Source organism: Eubalaena glacialis, chromosome 4 (assembly GCF_028564815.1).
Source record: "Eubalaena glacialis isolate mEubGla1 chromosome 4, mEubGla1.1.hap2.+ XY, whole genome shotgun sequence".
Classification (NCBI taxonomy): domain Eukaryota; kingdom Metazoa; phylum Chordata; class Mammalia; order Artiodactyla; family Balaenidae; genus Eubalaena; species Eubalaena glacialis.
The window spans coordinates 178,932,758-178,948,994 of NC_083719.1; the positions used below are offsets into that span (position 1 = coordinate 178,932,758).

Here is a 16,237-nt window from a genome sequence, read left to right on the forward strand (position 1 = left end):
GAGGTCACACAAGGGCCTTGAAGCCCTTGGAGTCCTGGTCACTCCGGTGGAGAGTACTCAGGCAGAGACCCATCATGGGGACAGGCTGGGAGGAAGTGAGGGGATGAGTTGAGACAGTGAGGGCCCTGCATGGAGGGAGAAGGGCCCAGAAGTAGGAGGCTCACTTAGCACCACGTGGTGGCCCAGCCTTACCATGCATAGCCACTCAATGCCCTATTGTTGCCAGTACCCAGGCATCTGTCACTGTGACTAGGGCCAGGGGGCACAGCTGGGGGCCAAGGGGGTCTGACACAGCAAGTAACCTCAGGTGTGTTCATTGCAAAATCCATATGTCAGATGTTTGTATAATGGTGCAAGAGAGTTGGAGAAAGGGTGAGAGAGAGGGAGGGGGAGAAAGAGAAGCGTTCAGAGGGGAGAGATGGGGACAGAGGAGAAGAGAGAGAAACTGAGGGGAAAAGAGGGAAAGAGAAACAGAAAGAGGGAGAGACCCAGAGGAAGAGCTGGAGAGAGTGGGAGGGGAGGTTCCCTTGCTCCATCTTTGATCTGCCTTCCTCTCCTCTGACTTCACCTCTCTATCCCTGTTCTGGGACAGCCCTCGAAGGTCCCTGTGATCCCTGTGTCATCCCAGGCCACGCATTTGCTGTGGGCTGAGGCAGGGCGGGTGTGGCCTCCACCAATCCGATCCCCATTAGCAGCTCAGCCGGCTCAGCCTCGGAGGAAATGCGACACTGATCCCTCTAAGCTCTGGCACAGATGGGAGGGAGATGAGGTGGTGGTGAGATTAGCGGGCTGGGCCTCAAGATCCCGAGTGGGAACCCCCCAGTCACCTCTAAACCCCACGCAAGTTGAGGACAGCATTTCCGGGGGTGGAGGACCAGTAACCCTGTAGGCTCTAGGGTCATCAGATCAAGGGGTCAAACCCTAACACCATCACTACTACTTCCCTCCGTCATCCTGGGCAAGTCACAGGTCCCAGTTACCCTCAATTTCTCCATCTGAGAAATGGAGATGATCTCCAGCTTTCAGGGTGGTTGTAGAAAGGCAATGAAAACAGCACAGGCTCAGGGCCTGACACATAGTAGGGCTTCCAAAGCTGGAATCTGATGTGTCCTGAAACAGTGGCTTATGTACTGCTGATTGCTTTTGGGGCTCCCATAATAGACATTATCAACCAATCACAGAATTCTAGCTCGCTGAGCCCAGACAGGAATTCAGACTCCATCTCCCCATACATGGGGGACCTCTGTGCCATATCTTTAGTAGTGGGGCAGAGACCTAGAGAGGCAACATGAGTGTCAGAGGACACACAGGAGGGTGGAGCCAGCAGCTGGCATATGGTGGCACCTAGTAAATATTTGTTGAGTTGAATGAGCAGACTCGGCCAACAAAGTGGGTTTATGTTTGTTTGTTTATTCTTTTTGGTTTATTTATTTATTTATTTATTTTTGGCTGCGCTGGGTCTCCATTGCTGTGCACGGGCTTTCTCTAGTTGCATTGAGCGGGGGCTGCTCTGCGTTGCAGTGTGCAGGCTTCTCATTGCGGTGGCTTCTCTTGTTGCAGATCATGGGCTCTAGGTGCACAGGCTTCAGTAGTTGTGGCGCACGGGCTTCGTTGCTCCACAGCATGAGGGATCTTCCCGGACCAGGGCTCGAACCTATGTCCCCTGCAATGGCAGGCGGATTCTTAACCACTGCGCCACCAGGGAAGCCCCCAAAGTGGGTTTAAATGTAGTGTTGCCCGGGGCTTGGCATAGAGTGGGTGCTCAGCTTTCCTTTGCTTTGTTATTATTATTATTTTTTTAATTGGCCTTTTCATTGAGAGTGGGCTCTAGAGTCTAAACCCTGGATTGGAATTCTTGGTCCACATTTTACATGCTACCCAAATTTGTGCAAATCCCTCCTCCTTCAGTGAGACTCAGTTTTCTCATCTGTTAAATGAAGAAAAGAGTCCCATAACATTCAATTTTGGGAGAACTGCCTGGAAATTTTCACATAAAGAATTTTGGCTGGCACATAGCAGGCCCTCAATACATGGCCATGTTGTTCGTAAAGTATTAACGTTACAAGACCAGGATGCAGATGTGTGGAGGGTACATTACTGCTATATTTCAGGCGCCTATGGCAGACACTGCTAAGCAATCCAGTTTGTGTTCCTGGTGAGCCTGGTTGTGGCTTCAGAATAATCCTCCAGGGAATTAGGTGGTCCAGGGGTTAGGACTCCACACTCTCACTGCCGAGGGCCTGGGTTCAATCCCTGGTCTGGGAACTAAGATCCCATAAGCCACATGGCGTGGCCAAAAATGGAAGAAAAAAAGAAGAAGAAGAAGAAGAAGAAGAAGAATCCTCCAGGCAGCTCCCCCAGACAGCCACTCCCAGCCAAATGGAGCTGCAGGGGAGTTGACCCTCTGTACTATCCTTTAAATAAGAATAAATGACAAGGAAACAGAAGCCCAAAGAAGAACTAAGATTGTCCCTGAAGACATACAGCTATATGGTGGCAGAGCTGCCCCCAGTGTATTGGCCAGTCATTAAAAACGGCTCTGAAGTCCAACATATCCAGGTTTGAAATCAATTTCCCCATTTATATCACCCAACGTCTCTGAGTTATTTCCCTGGTACCTGACACGGTAGGTGTCAATGGAGCGGGATGATTATTAATAGCAGCATTATGAGGCAGGGCTTGTCTTGTGGACAAGACAAGCCCGCTTCCACTTCTCATGACTGCCTGTGTCAGACATAGCTAACTGATCCCAGAATGCTTTCCAGCTGCACCCACAATTGGCTTTAGATGGGTCTCTGGTCACTCTGCTGGTGATTTGGAGTTTTCAACAAAGTGGAGCAGAGGTCGTAGCATAAAGTGTGTTAAGTAGCATACCTGAGGACACACAGCTGGGAAGTGTTAGAGCCAGCACTAGTCTTGGTTGGCAGTGGAAGTTGGAAATACAGATGCCCAATCAGAAAAGCTCATGCGCAAATCCCTGTTTCACCATTTATGGGCTGCATGATCTTTGGTAATTTTTCAAACATCTCTGAACCTCACTTTCCACATCTGTTGTCTTACTCAGCTCAGGCTGACAAAAATACCATAAACTGCGTAGCTTAAACAACAGACACGTATTTCTCATAGCTCTGGAGGCTGAGAAGTCCAAGATCAAGGTGTGGGCTGATTCGGCTCCTGGTGAGGGCCGGCTTCCTGGTTTGTAGACAGCTGTGTTATCACTGTCTTCATATGGTGGAGAGAGAGAGATCTTCTCTCTCCCGTCCCTTTTTATAAGGCTCCACCCTCATGACCTAATAACCTTCCAAAGGCCCCACCTCCAAATACCACTGCACTGGAGAGCAGGGTTTCAAGATATGAATTTGGAGGGGCACAAGCATTTAGTCCATAGCATCTCTTAAGCAGGGGTAATAAAACCCTCCTCCTTTCAGAGTGGTGAAAAAGAAAAGAAACATTGCCTGTAGAGGGCCTGGCACTGTGCCTGGCACATAGTATGCGCAATATTTGGGAACAATTATGGTATTGAATTTTGGGGCAGGGATGGCTGAGATGATGTGTACCTGCTGGCTCTTTCTAATTCTGTGGCCACAACAGATATTGCTAATCAATCACAGTCATCTTTCCTGCTGAAACTGAATATAGCTTTAAATCCTTCTTAATTCATCTGTCTAGGAAGACTCTACCAATCTATTTGGGTTTCTAGGTAAGGGCAACGTATTCACCAACTGTGACATAGGAGAAGACCTAAGGAAATGCTGGCTACTTTCCCTTCCCATGCCCATGACAGACAATACCAATCAATCCCAGCACTGTTTCGTTCTGAGCCCAGATATGGCTTTAAAATTCTTCTCTACATGGCCCTTAAGATAGCCATTACTAATTGTTTTGAATTTTCGGCAAAGTGAACCAGAGGCCCCAGGAGGATAAGGAGCATATCCAAGGACACACAGCGAAGAGTTATCAGAGCTGGTACCTGCCTGGTTGACTGTCATAGAGAATGGTAGAGTGGTCTTCAGGACTAGACAGGTCTGCATTTGCATTCCAGTGCCACCACTGATATGCTGTGTGACTTCAACAAGTTCCTTAACATCTCTGAGCCTCAAATTCCTTATCTGTCATAGCATAATAAACTTCTACCTGAGCCTCTGTGTGAATTAAATTTTAAAAAAGCATATCTTCCTGAATATAGAGGTTAAAAATCCTAAACAAAGAACCATAAAAAATTTGGCAAATCAAATCAAACAATGTATATAAACAAAACTGCAACATGACCAAGTTTAGTTTAGCTTAGGAAAGTTGACTTAATATTGGAAAATCAATTAATGTAATTTATTACGTTAGCATATTAAAGCAGACTTCCCTGGTGGTGCAGTGGTTAAGAATCCGCCTGCCAATGCAGGGGAGACAGGTTTGATCCCTGATCCGGGAAGATCCCACATGCTGCGGAGCAACTAAGCCCACGCACCACAACTACTGAGCCTGCACTCTAGAGTCCGCAAGCCACAACTACTGAGCCCACGTGCTGCAACTACTGAAGCCACACACCTAGAGCCCGTGCTCCACAACAAGAGAAGCCACCACAATAAGAAGCCCGCGCACCACAACCAAGAGTAGCCCCTGCTCGCCACAACTAGAGAAAGCTGCACAGAGCAACGAAGACCCAACGCAGCCATAAATTAATTAATTTTTAAAAATAAAAATAAAAAGGCCTCTTCCCTATCTGTTAAAAAAAATATTGAAGCAAAAAATCATCTCAATAGATGCAGAAAAAGATATTCAATAAAATTCAATATCCATTCCTTAACAAATATCTTGTTAGGATACTAGGAATAAAATTAAACATTCTTAACTTGATAAAGGCCATCTGCCAAAAAACCTATAGTAAAGACCATATTTAGCTGTGAAATGTTTAAAGCATTTCCTTTAATGTCAAGAATAAAGAAGCCAATGTCACAATGTAGCCCCTGCAATAAGACAAGAAAAATAAATAACAGGTATAGATTGGAGATAAAAAAATAAAACTGTCATTATATTTGCAGGTGTTATTATGATATACATAAAAAACCCAAAATGGCTCAGTGGAAAACCTGTGGGGGTAAATTATGCATGAAGCAAAAGAAATATTAACACATTTGGGATAGGAATTACATTTGGTGGGAAGGGCAAAGTACATGGTCAGGGTTGGGATTATGAGGGCTTCAAAGCTAATAAAAATGTTGTAATTCTTATTCTGAATACAAAGTATTAATTTCATTATTCTAAAAATGCAGATTGGCTTTAGACAAACAGGCAAGCATACGTGCAAATGGGCATACATGGCATTAATATATGGACTCTTTCAGAGTAAAATCACCTGTAAAGTACTTTGCCCAGTGCTCAAGAAGTGGAAGGGACTATAAGAATAATACCTTATCCCCTCTGTATGTTCAAGCCTATGCAGACCTGATTGATCTGTCACCACCAAGCCCCTCCTCACTCCCACTGGTCCCTGGTGTGGGAACTGGGCCGTGAGTGGGTGCGGCCTGTTGTCTCCAGCAGATACTCGGGGCCATGGAGTCTCAGGTGGCGGGGGGCCCGGCTGGCCCGGCCCTGCCCAACGGGCCACTCCTTGGTACAAACGGAGCCAGTGATGACAGCAAGACCAACCTCATCGTCAACTACCTGCCCCAGAACATGACCCAGGATGAGTTCAAGAGTCTCTTCGGCAGCATTGGTGACATTGAGTCCTGCAAGTTGGTTCGGGACAAGATCACAGGTGTGGCTGCTGGCAGGTGGGGGGTGGGGATAGGGGACAGAGGTGGTAGCTTCAGGAGTACAGGTGTGGTGTAGAGACAGGTGTGACCCCAGGTGGGAGGTGATGGGAGCAGGTGGGACCCTGGGGGGTCTGAGCTATCCTCGGGATATGGTAGTACTCTGGGGGAACAAATAAGGGTGGAATCTTGGTTCTCATAACCTTGAGGGGGGTGGTCAGTCTCTCAGGCCTGGGTCTGGGAGGACACTGGCAGGTCCAGGGAGGTCATCGTCCTGGTCCTGCCTGCAGGGCAGAGCCTCGGCTACGGGTTTGTGAACTACTCTGACCCCAACGATGCAGACAAAGCCATCAACACCCTCAACGGCCTCAAACTGCAGACGAAGACCATCAAGGTCAGCGCCCTCGTTCCCCACTGCCACCCATCCCTGTGACTTCCCATCTTGGCTGTGCCCATTTCCTCTTTATTACCGCCCACCTGGACTGACCCTTTCACGGCCACCCAGCCCCCCACGACCATACCCTCCCCATACATCCATTCCCCCCACTGCTGCCCATCCTCCCCCATGGCTCATCCCCTAAGGGGTTCAAATCAATCCCCAAAGGCTTTCTGGCTGGGGCCCTGGGGCCAATGGCTCTGCCTCTCTGAACCTCAGTTTCCTCACTTGTCAATGGGGAGATGATCAGCCCCACATTCTCTGGCAACTCAAGGAGTCAGCCAAGCCCTGGAGGTACCCACCCCCTCAGCAGTAGGAGAGAGTGACCAGGGTCTGGTGGGCAGCCCTCTCCTTGCCTTTGTCATGGAAATGGGGGAGAGGTGGGGGCCCATCTGCCATCTGGAGCCTAACTAGGGTCTGGGAGGGTGGGATTAGGGGTGGGCCCTTCCCCCACCTTTGTACAATGCCCCTCCCCCTATGACCTCCCCTCTCAGCAGCTGCAGCTGGGACCCTGCGAGCCCAGGTTCCCAGGGGGCCATGGGGGGTGCGGGGAATCACCATGGAAACCCCCTCTCTAGGTTTGCCTGGGGGTGTCTGGGCTCCGCCCCACAAATCTGCTCCTGAACCCTGGGGGAGGCTGGGCTGGGGAGGACGCCCATCTGGCCCCCAGTTCGCCATGGGAACAGAGGTGCCGGAATCTCTTCCTCTCCCTGTTGTGGAGGCTGACAAGGGCCTGATGGGTCCCTCCATGGCCAAGTAGACCCAGAAGCCCCCAGGTTGTGAGAGTGGACCCTAGTGATGAACTGTATGACCCAGAGGGCCACTGTGTGCGTGTGATGTGGCGTGTGTTGGGGGGGGGGACCCTGAGCTATAAGACATGGTGTTTGTGGGACCCCGTGGCTATGTGAGTGGCTGTTATCATGTGGGTCTGGCTGTTACAGACAAGGGTGTGTCACCTTGTGTCTGTGAGACGTGTTTATTTGGCAGGTGCTTTGTGATGCACTGCGACTCCAGCTGTGACCTGGTGGGGCTGCGTGGGTGTGTCTGGCTGTGACAGGGTGTTTGTGTGTTACGGTGAAGTTGTGTGGGTGTGTCTACTTGTGCCCCATTCAGGATGGAACGTGTGTGACATTGAGGGCTTGTGTGGTGGTGTGACAGGTGTGTGGTTCTGCGACTCTTACTGCAATTATCCCAGACCCCCAGAGTCACCGTGAATGTGGTGGTGGCCTTGTGTCACCCTCCTGCTGGTGTAGTCACCATAGCTGTGCAGTGATTACCACAGCGTGGCCCTCTGTGTGTGTGTATGTGCGTGCGTGTGCATCTGCCTGGGTGGCTGTGGTGTGTGGTTGGTCCTGACTAGGTGTTCCAGCAGATTCTGCCCAAAATAGTTCCAGCCACTCATCGTGTGCCAGGCCCCATCCTAGTGAGGGGGTGTGGGAGGAGCCCATACCCAGGTGAGGGACCTGGGTCAGCCCATGTCATGGAAGGATGGGAAAGGCCCCTGAACACTTACTCTGTGCCTCAGATGACCCCTGACCCCAAAACCCACCCAGGAGCTGAGCCTCCCCTCCCCTCTCCCCCAGCTCCAATCCATCAACAAGTCCTCACCCCTCAAAACTCACAGCCCCACGGGGTAGGGGAGAGTGGAAACCATCAAATACATGGCCATGAGTTTTAATTATTATTACAGAAATAATAGCAGCTGTGGTGTCTCTTTTTTCTGGAGGACCCCAGGTGTGCACAATTGCATCAATTAGAATCCCCCTGCCCCCACCCCATGAACACCCTGACCCCCATCCGCCCTTGGCCCAATTTATTCATTTTGTTCGTTTTTTAATTAGTTCTTTCTAATGAAGTAATATGCCCTCACAACTCACCACCCCAAACAAAAGCCAGACCCTTTACAATGACCCCCATCTACCCAGAGGTTAATTTAGAAGAAACAGAAAATAGACATCAGCAGAAATAAGGGGGAACGGAGCTTATCCCACCTCGCCTCCCCCATCAGCTCTAGGTCACCCTGTTAGCATTTAGGGGTGGGCCCTCCAGACCATGTTTCCAGGACATTGATAAACACACAATGAGATGGGGTCACACAATACTCGCTGCTCTGTAAATGGACTTTTCTTTCCCCCACTTTACAATACTCACCACTGTTTCGGGAAAATAAATATACACGTCCACCATTTTTTAAACAGCTGCAGAGAGTTTCATTGTTGGGCTGGACCATAATTAATGACATGAACTGAAGGATAGTACTAAAACGTGTCTAATTCACAGCTGAGAGAAGGGCTTTGACAGAGAGTAACAGGGATAAGGGCAGAGGACCAAATTCAGATGGGAAGGACAGGAAGGTTATTTCAACTGAGACCTGGAGAAGAAAAACAAGGAAGAGAGTTGCAAGCACAGGGAACAGCAAGTGCAAAGGCCCTGAGGGTGAAGCACACCTAGTGTGTTTGGAGAATGTGGAGGAGGCCCGTGTGCCTGGAATAGAGATGTGGAGGGGGACAGTGGGCAGAGATGAGGGTAGGGGGGTGATGGGGCAGGTCGTGCAGGGCCTTGTGGCCGTGGGAAGTACTTTAACTCAGGAAGGTGGGAGCCACGGAGGGTTCTAAGCAGAGGAGGGATGTGACCTGGCTCAGATGCTCACGGGTGCCCCCTGGCTGCTGTGGGGGGAACAACCTGTGGGGGGCGAGGATGGAACAGGGAACCAGGGCAGAGACTGCTGCACTGGTCTGGGTGAGCAATGGTAGGGCAGAGACTGCTGCACTGGTCTGGGTGAGCAATGGTAGGGCAGTGGAAATGGGGAGAAGTGTGTGAATTCTATCCAGATAATGAGGAAGGTGGAGCTGACGGGATGGATGGTGGTTGGATGCGGGTGTGACAGAGGCATCGAGGACAACCCGAGGCTGGGGACCTGAGCACCCAGGAGGACAGAATTGTCATTACTGAGTTAGGGCAAGTTGGGGGTGCTCAGTGTGATCCCCCATGAGGCCTCCTCGTGGGGTACCTGAAGGCAGGTGTCACGCAGGTGTGCCGCTCAGGGGCCAGGCCCATGCTGGGCTCGGACATTTGGGAGTTGTCAGGGTTGAGCTGGGCGCTAAAGATCTGAGGGGCCCAGTGTAGTCGGGAAGAGAAGGGGCCAGCATCCCAGGTTCACTTTCCAAGGGAGTGGGACGTGTCAATGTTGATGGAATATCCAGCCTGAGAACATTAGCTAGAGATGTGAGGGTCCCTGAGGCCCCCAGGGAGACATGTGACCCCAAGGGCGCAGCTCCTTTGACCTCCTCGGATGACAGGTCCCTCTCACCGCTCTCCGCGGGCAGGGCCACATCCCCTTCCCCAAGCCCTGGCTGACCCCACCCACCACCCATGGTGACTACTCGCGGTATTTGTTGAATAAACGGATGAGGGATTTCTGTTGCTCAGTGGCAGTTTGAATGTGGCCTCTCCCTCCCCATTTGAAATGGGTCTTGCCCTCACCCCTGTCCGCCTGACCCCCTCCCCCAGGTGTCCTATGCCAGGCCCAGCTCCGCCTCCATCCGGGATGCGAACCTGTACGTCAGCGGGCTCCCCAAGACCATGAGCCAGAAAGAGATGGAGCAGCTCTTCTCCCAGTACGGCCGCATCATCACTTCTCGCATCCTGGTGGACCAGGTCACAGGTCAGGCTGCCGGGGAGAGTGCACGTTGTGGGGAAGGGGGCGCTGGGCTAAGGCACCCAGGTGGGACCAGAGTGGAGAAACCGGAAATAGCGAGGAGGGGGGCGGGGTCACGCAGGAGGGGGCGGGTCCCCATGACGCCCTCGCTCCCCGGCAGGTGTCTCTCGGGGTGTGGGATTCATCCGCTTTGACAAGAGGATCGAGGCCGAGGAGGCTATCAAAGGACTGAACGGGCAGAAGCCGCTGGGTGCGGCCGAGCCCATCACGGTCAAGTTTGCCAACAACCCGAGTCAGAAGACCGGGCAGGCCCTGCTCACTCACCTCTACCAGTCCTCCGCCAGGCGCTACGCAGGCCCGCTGCACCATCAGACACAGCGCTTCCGGTGAGCCCCCTGCTGCTCCCTGCCCCCCAGACGTCCCAGACCCCCAGGGCCGGGTGCCCTAGGCTTGCAGGTGCCCTCGCCGAACCCCATTCCTGCAGGGCGGAGAGACACCAGGGCGAAAGGGGAAACGTGGGGGTCTGTCAGGTGCTGAGGCCAGACCCCTGTATACAGCAGGCGCTCAATGTGTGCAGGCCACTAAGAGTGGCATTATTGGCGTCAGTAGTTTTAGAATCACCTGACCAGGCCCAGCTCTGACTGCCAACCCACCCCCTCCCCAACCCCGCCAAGGGCACGTGGCTTCAGCTCCCTGCTGGCCAGGCACCCTTACTTTTTCTGCGCAGCGACCCCGTGAGGACAGAACTTGTCTTGTCCTCATTTTACGGACGGAGACCCTGAGGCTCAGAGAGGCATTGTCACTTGCCTGGCCCAGGCATTTTGGAGAAGAGATTTCCCTTCTCGGGACCCAAGCCCCGGACTGGGGGGTGGGGGGGCAGGCGAGCAGGGCTGGGTGGCCGGGAGGGGGAGGACGAGGATGCCAGTGCAGGCTGGGCAGCAGCAGGGCAGGCAAGAGGCGGTGCCTGAGTGACCACGGTTCCGTGCCAGGCGGTGTCCAGCCTGGCGGGGAGCAGGCAGGCGGGGGCAGGGCTGGCACTGCTGGACTGCTGGGTGGGGGCGGGGAGGGCAGGCTGGCTGCCCGGCGTCACAGCCGGGGGTGTGCCCAGAAGCCACCAGTGACCACCCCTTCTGCCTCCGCAGGCTGGACAATTTGCTCAACATGGCCTACGGAGTCAAGAGGTAACAGTGCCCCCGCCCCGCTGGCCCCAGCCCCTCGCCGTCCCTCCTTGGACCCTTTTGCCCTTATGGCCCCCCTCCCCCACCTCACCCCCCAGGACCGCCCCTGTCTGGGCATAGTGTGGCCATTAAGAGATCTGGGGGCTCTTGAGCCTACTAAATGCCTAGAAAGTGCTACTACAGAATCTGGACCTGGGGGGCCTGTCTGTGGCCTTCTCCACCCCATTGAAAGGCAGGCAGTGTTGCCTGGGTCACAGCTGTGCCCCCACTGGCCACTGTTGATCATCTTTGCTGAGGGTCACAGAATGCCCCCTTCTGCCTCATAGCTGGGGGTGAACCTTGAGGCCCCCCACCCGCTCCATTGTCCACATCCCTGATCCTCTGAAGGTCCCCGCGTTTATAGCATCAAGAGCTGTTGAGCACATGCTGAGTGCCAGGAGCTTGGCTCGGGGCTGGGGACCCAGCGTGGCCCGGCCAGACTTGGCCCCTGGTGGAGATGGAATGATACTGAGCATGGTGCTTGGCACGGAGTGCGGGCTCACTCAGTTTAAACGGCAGTGTCTCTTACGATTATGGTTACTGTTATTACTTATTTCAGTCCACTGGGGAAGGAGACAGATGAACCGTGATCTGAGCTGTGAAGGGGGCAGGAGACGGGGTGATAAGGATCCAGCGGAGACATCACTCAGGAGGCAGGGCCAGAGCAGAACTGGAGTTCCTGGCAGCAAGAACGGCTTGTGCAAAGGCCAGGAGGAGGGAGTGAGCCCAGTGATCAAATGAACGGCTCAGGCCCTCGGGGTCCTGGGGTGCTGAGGAGTAAAGGAGCCTCAGGAAGGCAGGGAGCCAATACCCCTTCACTCATTCGTTCACTCCACAAACCCCACCCCCACCCCCCGAGGGCCTACTGGTGCTGGGAGCTGTTCTGGGCCGGGACATCGAGGGAATAGAACCTTGCAGGGAAGATGGAGCCAAGAATAAATACATGATTTAAATAGAAAAAGGCCTGGGGACTTCCCTGGTGGTCCAATGGTTAAGGCTCTGAGCTTCCACTGCAGGGGGCGCGGGTTCGATCCCTGCTCAGGCAACTAAGATCCCACATGCCGCGTGGTGAGGCAAAAAAATACATACATACATACATAGGAAAAGGCCAGAGAGGGCCAGAGGGAGGAGGTGGCCACTTTATGAGTCGAAGGAGGCCACCCCAGGGAAGTGACAGCTGAGCTGAGACCTGAATAACAAGAGGGGGCGCTTAAAGGCCTCGCTCGCACCCTGGTTCCAGCGCTGCCCTTCCGGATGGGCCTCCACCTGGCAGGATGGCCAGTGTGGCAAAAGGGGCAGCATTGCCAAGGGCGGGATCAGGGTGGTGCCCAAGTGGGGGTGAGGGCAGGAGTTGGGTGGGAAGAGGCGTCAAGGGAAGGGTGGTGGCCAGGTGTGGGGAAGGGGTCAGGGTCAACAGGGCTGAGGACCAGGTAGGTAGGGTCCAAGGTCAGGGAGTTGGGGTGGATAGGGGCTCAGGGCAAGATCGCAGGTGAGGACCTAACGTTCAGGGAGGATCAGAGGTCAGGACAGGGCTCCAGGTCAGGACGGAGATCGGGGGCTGGTGTATCAGAGTGGCTCAGAGTCTGGGGCTTAAGGCGGGGTCACAGATGGAGGTCACGGGGCCAAGGCAGGGGTCACATAGTCCCGAGGTCTCCGCACGGTCAGAGGTCATGACAGGGTCAGGGGGCATGCCGGGGGTAAGGGCAGAGCCCGCGTGACCCCCAAAGTAGTCCCCTGTCGCTCATCGCCAGGTTCTCACCCATCGCCATCGACGGCATGAGCGGCCTCGCGGGCGTGGGCCTGTCGGGGGGCGCGGCGGGCGCTGGCTGGTGCATCTTCGTGTACAACCTGTCTCCGGAGGCGGATGAGAGTGTGCTGTGGCAGCTGTTCGGGCCCTTCGGGGCAGTCACCAATGTCAAGGTCATCCGCGACTTTACCACCAACAAGTGCAAGGGCTTTGGCTTCGTCACCATGACCAACTATGACGAGGCGGCCATGGCCATCGCCAGCCTCAACGGCTACCGCCTGGGCGAGCGCGTGCTGCAGGTGTCCTTCAAGACCAGCAAACAGCACAAGGCCTGAGCCACCGCCGCCCTCCCCACCCTTCCCGGGCAGCAGAGACAGAGAGAGAGAGAGAGAGAGATTGAGAGAGAGAGAGAGAGAGACAGGGGCCCGAGAGAGACAGCGCAGGCAGACCACGGACGGCACGCGGGCCCCGTGTCCCCGCAGAAGCCACAGGGTGAGCACTCGGTGGGAGGGTCTGCAGGGAATGGGAGGGCTCCTGGGGTCCCCCACCCCGTCCTCCTGCCCCTCCCCCCCAGGCTGGGCTGTTCACTCTCTCGTCTTGGTTTTGTTCATGGTGAAGGTTTTTGTTTCCTTTTTCGGCTAAAGTGAAAGCAGAGATGTGCCCCCAGCCCACCCTCAACCACCCTCCGTGGATGGCTTGGGGAAGGGGTGCTGGGGGTGCCCTCCCAGGCCCCCTTGCCCAGGCCTCCCCAACACCTAGGTGAGCCTGAGAGGGGGGAACAGGTTTAAAAATCCCCAAAAAAGCGAAACGTGAGAGGGGTGTGGGCATCCCTGGCCCAGAGCCCCTTGGTGGAATGTGAGGAGCAGGGGGAGGGGCTGGAAACAGAAACACAATGAAAAAAAGGGGGGGTGGGAGGGGAAGAAAAACTCTATTTTTGTAAAAAGGGAAAAAAGACCTCGTGGAGAATTTTTACTGGGGATTCTTGAACTTGAAAAAAAAAAAAACACAAAAAAAGACAAAAAAAAAAAAAAGAAAATATTTTGGCAGGTTATGTTTACCAACTGGGGCAGGAACAGGGAGCAGGGCTTAGGAGCTGAGGGTCCACGGGGCCACACAGAGAAACACAGCCACGCAAAGACACACAGGGACACACACACACACACCGCCCCCCCAGGGATACACAGCAGCACAGACGGACCCAGAGACACGCCTCAGGAACTCCCTGGCCCAATTCAGACACGTAGACAAACACATGTATAAACAACAGAAGACTGAAGTATGGGGCTATGTAAATGTGGCCATGGTGGACGTGGGCAAATGCGGCCACAGGCAGATGTGGACAGTGGTGAATGTGGCCGGGGACAAATGCGGACACGTGCACACGTGGACATGGGAACATTTCCACACGTGCATGTGGCCACATGGAAGTGGAGACAGTTACATTTGGACACACAAATCTAGACACCCAGTCATGGAGAAACATAGTCACAACACCCAGAGACACACAGACATGCCCACAGCATCCCTCAGGCCCAGGCGAGAGGTCACAGCCCAGACCCCAGCCCAGTCCATAGCCCACTTCCTCCAGCGAGGCCGGCCCGCCCCTCCTCCTGGCACTCAGCCCCACTCGCCCCTGCCCCAGGTTCTCTGCAGAGCTCTCTCCTGGCTCCTCAATGGTCCCTGCCGCCCACGAACACAGGCGTGCACACACAGCGTCCATGCATCCAGACACACGATACCTCGTTGTCCTTTTGGCATCATGGTGGGCTGGAGGCAGCCCACCCAATGCTTGAGGCCAAAGGACCCCCATCCCTGGGGCTGAGCCTCCCTGGGCCGAGGCCCTGGCCCACGAGGCCGAGGGGGAGGCCAGGCCCTGAGCCTCTCCACTCCAGGGCCTCCCCAGCAGCAAGTGCCCCGACACTCCCCACCAGGCCAGGGGTGGATGGGCCCAGGGGCCCAGCCCCTCATTCCCTTTCCGTCCACTCGTTACCCCCTTTCAGTTTGTTGGGTTTTTCCGTCTTTCCAGATAAGTGAGGGCAGTGGACGCAGCCCCTATCCCGAGCCCCAGCCTCGGCTTCTGTCTGGACTTTCCATCCCCCTAGTTTTCACTCTTTGTAAAAAAAAAAAAAAAAAAAAAATCCAACAGAAGCCAAAAGCCGGAGCCCCCCGGGAGCCCTTGAAGCCCCCACCCCCGCAGTGGGCCCAGTCAGAACTGAGAATGGCGAACCCCGATTTTAGCCTCAGTGCCCTTTCTGTGGTGTCCCTGCGTTTGGTGTCTGGCCATGGCCCCATCTGACTGCCCAGCTCTCTCTCCCCCACCCCTCCCGGTGTTGTTATTAAACGTCTGTGGAGCTTCTGCTGCAAGGAACAAAAAGAAAAAAAAAAAAATCAAAAAAGCGACAAAAAAACACAAACAGAAGAGAAAAAAAGCGACAAAAAAAGGAAGAGAAAAAAAAAAACAAAACCACACACACAGAAGAGATTTAAAAAAAAAAAAGGAAAAAAAAAAAAAAACAGACATAAACTGGCACCAGTTAACTTTCTTGTACTTTTTTGCCGAATTGAGCTTCTTGTAGTTTTAACTTATTGCTATGTTAACTATTTATCCTCCTTGTTGCCCTGTAAGGACATTTGTGTATATTTCTGTTCCTTCATCCAGTTTGCAAGTTTAAAGGAACCACGATGTTCTCTTTGTTTCTTTAAGTTTTGCCAAGACGTGGTTATGCCTAATTTATTTATAAAAGGGGAAGTGGAATCATTAAAGTAATAATAATTATTAATAACAGTAATGGTAGCCGAGCGGCGCCCTGGGGGACCTGTGCTCTGCAGGGCGGTCCCCACGGCCAGCGACGTCCGGGGTCTTAATGGGATTATTTTTGCTCGTCTTGAGAATTTTTTCAGTCCTATTTAGCTGGTGAAACCCTAGCTTGTTCTTGATACACAAACCTATTTATTCTTGTGGTTTTTAAGTCCTCCCCAACCTCCCCGCTCCCCTCCAGCAGGGCAGGCCCCACAGCGGGTCCATCCCTCTCCCTCTGTTTTCTTGGGGCTTTCTCCCCTCTGCACTCCGCGCGCAGTGACACGTGTCCACACGTGGGCAGCGTGGCGGAGGCATCTGTGAGCAATAAGGGCTGGGTTTGTCCCTCACCCTGGGGGGGGCCGGGCTCTGGAGAGGGGGCACCTCCCCACACCCCCTCACAGAGGCCTGAGCCCCTGCCACCCCCAAGACTGGGAGGGGACTCCTTTTTCTAAAACACAGAACTCAGCCCAGCCAGCCAGGCCCCCTTCCTGGAGGCCAGCCCCTCACCCCAGGGGAGGGGGCCTGGGGTCTTCCACATCCCTGGGAGGCAGGGGCAGGGCCCATGGGGAAGGGGCTCAGCCCCTCCAGCCCTCCCTTCATCCTGTTATTTATTTGGATGGTTTCAAATCAAG

The 16,237-nt window shown here is 53.9% G+C and overlaps 1 protein-coding gene and 1 pseudogene across 3 annotated transcripts; both read left to right on the forward strand.

Moving 5' to 3' along the window:
- Positions 1-5,538: 5,538 nt before the first annotated feature.
- ELAVL3 (ELAV like RNA binding protein 3) lies at positions 5,539-13,140 on the forward strand. Of its 3 annotated transcripts, none has more exons than XM_061188764.1 (6): positions 5,539-5,752; positions 6,038-6,141; positions 9,694-9,847; positions 10,002-10,227; positions 10,984-11,022; positions 12,789-13,140. In XM_061188764.1, exons 1-6 carry the CDS (start codon positions 5,548-5,550, stop codon positions 13,138-13,140), a joined length of 1,080 nt encoding a protein of 359 aa, XP_061044747.1. In that variant the 5' UTR covers positions 5,539-5,547. The 3 variants fall into 3 exon arrangements, with proteins under 3 accessions (XP_061044747.1, XP_061044748.1, XP_061044749.1); XM_061188765.1 differs by having other exon boundaries at positions 12,810-13,140; XM_061188766.1 differs by lacking the exon at positions 10,984-11,022 and having other exon boundaries at positions 12,810-13,140.
- Positions 13,141-13,919: 779 nt separating this feature from the next.
- Positions 13,920-14,839, forward strand: LOC133090689 (uncharacterized; annotated as a pseudogene).
- The last annotated feature ends 1,398 nt before the right edge of the window (positions 14,840-16,237 follow it).

Bases quoted from the DNA above. Each gene is read 5' to 3' on its own strand.
- ELAVL3 (XM_061188764.1), top strand. From the start codon at position 5,548: ATGGAGTCTCAGGTGGCGGGGGGCCCGGCTGGCCCGGCCCTGCCCAAC. The intron at 6,142-9,693 runs GTCAGCGCCCTC...CCCCTCCCCCAG, and splicing joins TGCAGACGAAGACCATCAAG to GTGTCCTATGCCAGGCCCAG. The intron at 9,848-10,001 runs GTCAGGCTGCCG...GCTCCCCGGCAG, and splicing joins CCTGGTGGACCAGGTCACAG to GTGTCTCTCGGGGTGTGGGA.